The 7,115-nt window shown below is 50.7% G+C and overlaps 1 protein-coding gene across 3 annotated transcripts in view; it reads right to left on the bottom strand.

The window, feature by feature from the left end:
* Positions 1 to 4,048: 4,048 nt before the first annotated feature.
* LOC123613795 (uncharacterized) overlaps positions 4,049 to 7,115 on the bottom strand; it is a 52,527-nt gene continuing 49,460 nt past the window's right edge. For all 3 annotated transcript variants that reach the window (XR_012509748.1, XR_012509747.1, XM_074372678.1), the window contains exons 4-5: positions 5,694 to 5,822; positions 4,049 to 5,261 (exon numbers count right to left, since the gene is read on the bottom strand). Coding sequence is in view for 1 of the 3 variants with exons in the window: in XM_074372678.1 (XP_074228779.1) it covers positions 4,939 to 5,261; positions 5,694 to 5,822 (452 nt within the window). In the remaining 2 variants the exon portion in view is untranslated. The remainder of the gene's footprint in view (positions 5,262 to 5,693; positions 5,823 to 7,115) is intronic.

Here is a 7,115-nt window from a genome sequence, read left to right as displayed (position 1 = left end):
TCCTTATGATACTCTCCCATTTACAAAGAACTTTTATATCCATGACTCCATGTAATAACCACACTAAGCTTATAAAGCAAGGATTGTGAGATCTACTTTATTGATAAGAAAACTGAGCCTGATTTGATTTGATTTGTTCACATTTGCACATCAGTTACATGCCAGGGCCAGATTTCCTAAGAGAAAAACTTATGCTTTTTTCCCTTCTTGTGTCACCTTCCCAGAAAGTGAGGAGTCAGAAAAAGTTCTGGTATGAAGTGGAATTTGAGCTTGGCCTTGAGAATGGGTAGGATTCCAGTAGAAGAAGGTGGGAGGGACATTTTAGGGAAGAAAATACGTGAGCATAAGCCTGGAGGTGGATGGAGCGTGCCGGGCGGTCTAGGGCCCACTAAGGACAGGCATACAGGTTGGGGCAAGGCGTCATGGGTGGAAATTAGGCCCCTGACATCTGAGAAGAAGAGCTTTGGAAGAGGCATCAAGGTCTGCCCTGAGTGCCACAGATCATGCACTGTGGAGTGATGCTACTTCCCTTAGGTTCCAGAGGTGACCCTTCTGTTTCAGCTCTGCGAAGGGGTCTGCTGTCATCTTATCTTGAAGTCGACAGCCCTGGGCTTGCATTTTGGCCCTTCTGCTTCCAAAATATGTGACATTGGGCAACTCACTTTACTTTTCTGAACGTTGGTGTCCCGTCTGTAAGTTACAGAGTGGAATGAGGATTCGCAATGATGGAGTAAAGCACAAAGCTTGCCACTGAGTAGGTGCCTGAGGGCGGGAGCTATTATTATCATTATCCTCAGCAGCATCACTCACATTGTCTTGACTGGTCCGGACCCACCTCTCCTTCCATCCTTCCTCACCATGCAGACAATAGCTCAGCAGCCTGATTCCTCTCCCTGCTACCTTTTGTGCCTGAATTTCTGTTTCCCTACAGCTTTGGGTTTGAGTCTGATTCTTACTCTACGGAAGGAAATACTCAGTCCTTTGACTCAGGGACATAGTGACTCTTACCACCAGTGTGATTCATTACTGATCCTTCTGTGCTTGCTCTCCTGTTACTGCTCCTCACAGGGTGGGCCTGTATCTGTCTCAGTCAGCGTCTTGCTTAGTGCCTGGTGTATTAAAGCCCCCCCTAAATATTTGCTGAAAGAAGCACTGAGTGAGTGACCCATGACTGAACTCTCAGCGTGGACAGACCGCAGTACCCGGGGTCATGGGCAAGGCCCCCAGCCTCTGAGTTCCCTGAGAGGCACCACCAACCATGCGCAAAGGGATGGTGGAGTGAGGTGAGCTTCTCCCAGCTGCTTTCTATGGTAGGTAGAATTTATTCCCATTTGAGAGTTGAAGAAACTTAGGTTTACAGAGGTTTTCTCCAGATCAGCCCTCCAGTAAGTCAGAGGCTGAGCTTGACCCAAGATCCGTGACCGAAGCCTCTCAAAGTCTATCTAATGCTCATTTCAGTGCCCAAAAATCTGCATGCTTATTTTCATCTGAATGTTTTATTTATTTCACTGATGATTTCTATTTGCAGTTGAGTCTTCTGTTCTCTAAAATGATATTGGGCAAACCTAAAAAAAGGGGCAGTCATTTGTGAAGCATTTTCCAGAACCAATTATGATGGAGGACGATGTTGGGGTGGCGGGCCTTGCTCTGGTTCTCAAAGACTCTGACAGCAGTCATTACACAAGCGAGCTGCTAACCTGTAAGCAAATGTGTCAACTTACGAACAATCAAGTAACTCCCGATCTGTGCTGGATATCGGCCGAGGGCTGGCCACTGGCCAGCTGAGGGAGTTGCACAATGCTTTCCCTGGAGGGGAGTTGTTGGATGGGAGGGATTTTCCAGCTCGTGACTTGGATGAACCCAGAGTTATTTCCCTATTGAGCAGCCCCAGCCTGAGAGGCACCAGCAGCCTCGGCTGAGGATGGCTGGGACAGAGCGGGGAATGCGCCGGCCTAGCCTGCGGTGTGGCCCTCAGACATGTTAGTCTGGGCCCTACACAGCAGCCCAGGAGGGCTCCTTGGAAACCCAGCAGCTAAGGCTGTAGGGGGCTGGTTTCCAGGGAAACAGGGCATCCTCTACCTAGCAGGGAGACGGGGCCGGAGCCTAAAGAAAGGCCAGAGCAGCAAGGGAGGGGACCCCAGCCCTTGGAGTTGAAGGGCCCAGGGTGGGGGACGCCATTTGGGAAGAGGGCAGGAAGGGGGATTTGGCACAGGCCCCTGCTGCCTGGTCTCAATTTACTTGTGAGGAGCCTCCTAATAGCCGGGTGAGAGCCGTGCACGCTTTCCTGAGAGCCTGCTAAGTGTTTATGGAATGATTTGTGAGGAGAAGTTTCTTTGGAAGCAGCTTGGGGAAGGTATGTTATTAAGAGCTCTCTCTCCAAGTTCCCCTTGGCCCGCTTTCCCCCAGGCCCCCGGGGTCTGGGCAGCCCATGGTCACAGCAGCTGTTTGCTATTTTGCAGGCCGTGGGGCCAGGGAGTGTACTGGGGCTGGGGGAGGACAGGGAAGTGGGGCAATTTCCTCCTCCCCAAGGTGGCGTCATGCAGCAGAGGAGTGCTGGGGCCAGAGCCCGGAGCCCACCTCTGAGGCAGGCACTCCCGCCCCTGGGAAAGTGCGGCTCTGTCACAGGGCTGAGGAGGAGGAAGGTCATGGGCCCAAAGGCAGCCGAGAGGCCATGGATGGAGGGGACTGAAGTGTGGCCATTAGCTACAGGTAACATGGAGGTTGCTGGGGCGTGACATGGACACGCCAAAAAGATGGGGAGGGGCAAATGACCCAATGACGTATTTGCCTTCTCTGCAGACTGGGGGGGGTCCCAGGCCCTAGGATGGTCTGGCTCTTCTTGGTGTCCCCATCGTCATTGGCCATCAGGGCTGGCCCAGAGCTGGGGCTCAGCTTAATGAGTGGTGGGCCTTTACCCAGCCAACCGTCCTAGGCAGGCAAAGGCCCAGTGAGGGCGCTCAGCCAGCCCTGGAAGTAAAGTTCACTGTGACTCCTGGTCTGGGAAGGCCAAGACTATCTACTAACTGTCCCATCAGCAGAGATCCGCCCAGCCCGGCCTGCACAGAACAGCCTCTTGACCTCAGGAGCTGGCAGCCGGCTACACAGGTCCACCAGGGAAGACCAGTGACCGGTCGCTTCTGATTCTGTGAGGCCCCTGTCAGGACTTGTGGGGTGTCATGAGTTTTATCCCCACTTTTATCTGCACAACAGCCCTGGGGAGGGGGAGGGGGAAATTGGGCTTTTTACCTCCCCAGTTTTGTAGCTGAGAAAAACTGAAGCCCAGAGACTCTGACCCCTCTTGCTGAGGCCATACAGTGAGTACCTGCCCAGGTCGGGATCATACTCAGGTGTTCAGGACCGAAGGTGTGTTCTGGCCCATGACCCACACACACCAGCTGAAGACGCTCACCCCTGTGGTCTCACTTGGCACGTGGAACTGTCACTGTCTGTGATGTCCCTCTGTGTGTCTGTCTCCCCACTCACCTGGGAGATCCCTGAGGACAGGGGTCAGGTTGGCTTCATCCTGCTTCCTTAGGTGTCAGTCCTGGGCCTGGCATGGAGGAGATGGATGGATGGACAGATGGACAGATAAATTCTAGGTCACAGTTTGAAAGACAGTATATGAGCAAATTAACAAAGCTAGTGTGGCAGGGGTCTTGGAGAGTGGCCTGCTGGGGTGAAAGGGTATGTGTTTGGGGCAGTGGGTCTCAACAGATGCCAAGTACCAAACCAAAGGACTGTACTGGAAATCTGTGAGAGTGATTTTTTGATGTCACAGTGATTGGGGATCTCCCCTGGCATTTTGCGAGTGGGGACATTTGAAAGTCTTGTGGGACATATGTGTGAATGATTTGAAAGTTTTGTGGGACACTTGTGTGAATGAAAAGCCTGTTTGTAATCACCTGTGCCTTGAACCTAACTCTGTTTTATGTATAAACACGAAGTATTTTTTACATGATTTTAATACACTGAATTTTCCAGAAATACAACTACCTTGTACATTGAGGGAAGACTGTCCTTTATTCAGAACATTGTTAAGACTGGTTTACCATTTTGGAAAAATTACTAAGTGTTGACGGCAACACTTCCCATGACGTTTGAGTGACCTGGCCCAGTCTGTATGCACAGCAGTTGCAATCACAGTGAGGCCACCCATAGATCCTTCTGTTATGTCTTCATAGGGTAGCCAGGCCTGGGCGCGAGAACAGTGAGATAGGTATTTTTATTATAAATCACTTTCCACTTATTTCATTTCAGTTTTATTCAGTAGTGTGCTGGAGCCAAGTCACACGAGAGCGGATGGGGGTGCGTTTCTTCCCCGTTCTGCATTCAGTGTCATCATGTTGGTAGTCTGAAATCAGCCTTCGTGGAAGCATTCACACCACAGAAACTGGCAAAAAATACAGGTCTACCTTGGAGATGTTGTGGGTTCGGTTTCAGACCACCACAATAAAGCAAATATTGCAATAAAGCAAGTCACACAGATTTTTTGGCTTCCAGGTGCATATAACAGTTATGTTTACACTATACTGTAGTCTGTTAAGTGTGCAACAGCATTATGTCTAAAAAAAATAATGTACTTACCTTAATTAAAAAATACTTTATTGCTAAAATATGCTAACCATCATCTGAGCCTTCAGTGAGTCATAATCTTGCCAGTGGGGAGTTTGAAATACCGTGAGAATTACCAAAACGTGACACAGAGACATGAAGTGAGCCAATGCTGTGGGGAAAATGCTCGACGCCGGGCTGCCACCAACCTTCAGTTTGTAAAAAACACAGTATCTGCGAAGCGCAATAAAACATGGCATGCCTGTATGAATCAAGTTTATTTTTCCCTTCAGAGATTTGATTGTTTAACATTTACCAGCTCACCACTGGTTATACTGGCTTTTTCATGGTGTGTGGAGGCTGGCTCTATTATCCGTGGAGACCGGTTCATACTATTGTTTCAGCATAATAAAGGGGGCATTGGGCCCCATGGGAGGGAGACCCACAGAGGGAGGGGAAGGCCTGCAGACGGTTGTTGGTTGTAGGTAAGGACCTCCTGCCTGTGGTAGGTGAGGAGCAGGCTCCTGGGCGCTTTGAATCCTTGTGAGGAGGCCTGTGAGGGGGTGTCAGGCAGCACCAGAAGGTTCTGCTCCCTCTTCCCCCTCCTGGAGGGCAGGATGCAGCCCCCACTTCCTCCCTCTGGGGGGTTGAGTCTTCCATCAAGTCTTCCCTGGTGAGCTGCAGCCCGCTCCCCAGGGCTCCGCGCTTACCTGATGGTAACAATGCACAGCTTTTGAGCTCCTGCTCTAATTCAAGCCCTGTGCCAAGTGCCTGTCATGTGTTACTTCCTGGTCTTCTGCCGTCTCCACCTCCAGTGAGAGGTCACATTATTTTCCCCATTTTTCAGATAAGACCAGCTCAGAGAGCGGATAGGACTTGCCCAAGGTCACCCAGCTAGCAAGTGGTGGAGCCAGGACCACAAGCCAGGCTGTCTGACTTCCAGCCCGGCTCTTAACCCCACACATGAACTTTCAAAGGGAAGATGGTATCGGTTCAAATCTCCTCCCTTTGATGAGGCCAATGGGTAGGTCCGAGCTGGAAGGGACCAGAGAAATGACCTAATCCTATGATTCTCAACAGTTCATAAATCCAACCCCCACCCCGACAGACACCAGCTTCCCTATCAGAGAATCTGCTCCCACCGTGAGCGAAGCAGAGGACCCCTGTTTCTAGACGGGATGTTTCTGCTGGTCTGTTTCTCGTGTAGGTAGGGTCGGGCTGAATAATGGTGATTTCAGCGGTGTCATTGAGAGCCAGTGTTATTGCTATGGCTTTAAAACACAAACAGAAAAAGAATCTATTAGTCACTGAATAGTGTAATAAGCCTGTTGAGTAATCAGCCTGCCGGCCATGGTACCTGCAAACCACAAGGATGATAAATGAAATAACACAGCCAGATTCTTGGACACTTGAGGGTGGGTGTGGGGCCTGTGGGCAGGGAGGTCACAGGCCTTATTCTGGAAACTGCTTCCTACCAATGGACTGAGGACTCCCTGCTCGATTTCAACTTCCCATTTTGCAGATGGGGAAACTGAGGCCTAGAAAGGAGGAATGGTTTACTCACGGTCATCCATCGAGTTCAGGACAGAGTCAGGGCTGGGAGCCAGTTCTCACTGGCTGTCCACAGTCTGGGAGGACAGCAAGTGCTTACAAGCTGTGGCTGGGGTCACGTGGGGCGAGCTGTATCCACCTCTGATCTGCTTTACTCCTCCTGGCTCACTTCAGAACCCCTTCTCCTCCCCTTTTCAGATAAGGCTGCCAAGCTTTCCAGAGGGACTTGGGGACAGGGTGTGGCTTCCGGAATGTCCAGACTTGGGGATGGGCTGGAGAGAGACCAGGATTCGTGTCTCCTTTCCCCTTCTTCAGGCTTGTCCACTTGCAGCTGTGTGGGTGGATCCAGACGCTCTGGGCTTTGCTAAATGGGCAGAGACACTAATGATTTGCCCTAAGTCCAATCAGAAACAGCCTTTTGGAAGAAATAAAGACTGGGAAGGAGGTGGCCAGAGCTCTGACTTCTGAGCACTCTAGATACTAGCTGCTGGAGTGAGCCAGTCATTTCCTTTGTCCAGACCTCAGTTTTCCTCTTCCGTAAAATGAGTGGGGGGATGCCCATCAATTCAATGACTCTTTACGGAGTGCCCATCATCAAAGTTCACACTTTAGTGCCCAACTGCATTCTAGGTGCTGAGCTAATTGCTGTCCATGCCTTCTTGCATTTTGATCTCACAACCACCTTACAGCTAGGTTTTATATTTCTTATTTTAATGACAAGATAACTGGGGCTTAGAGAGTTTTAAAAGCTTATCCAGGATCCCACAACAGATCCAGGATCCACACCCAGGGGCCCGTGGGAGGAACCGAAGCTACATTCTGAAGCTTAGGCTGGAGTATGGTGTCTGCTGGAGCAGGGAACTCAAGTCCAACCGTGGAGATGTCAACAATTAGAGGATACTGCTTCACACTGGACACTGAGCCCAGTCCTGGGGCCCAGCCACTCTGAATTTCAGAGGAGGTCCCCTGGCTGCCTCCATCATGACAGCACTGGTAGGCTGCTGGGGGGCCCA

Source organism: Camelus bactrianus, chromosome 10 (genome assembly GCF_048773025.1).
Source record: "Camelus bactrianus isolate YW-2024 breed Bactrian camel chromosome 10, ASM4877302v1, whole genome shotgun sequence".
Lineage (NCBI taxonomy): Eukaryota > Metazoa > Chordata > Mammalia > Artiodactyla > Camelidae > Camelus > Camelus bactrianus.
Note: the sequence above shows the minus strand (reverse complement) of the source record. Positions and strands in the feature narration are given on the sequence as shown.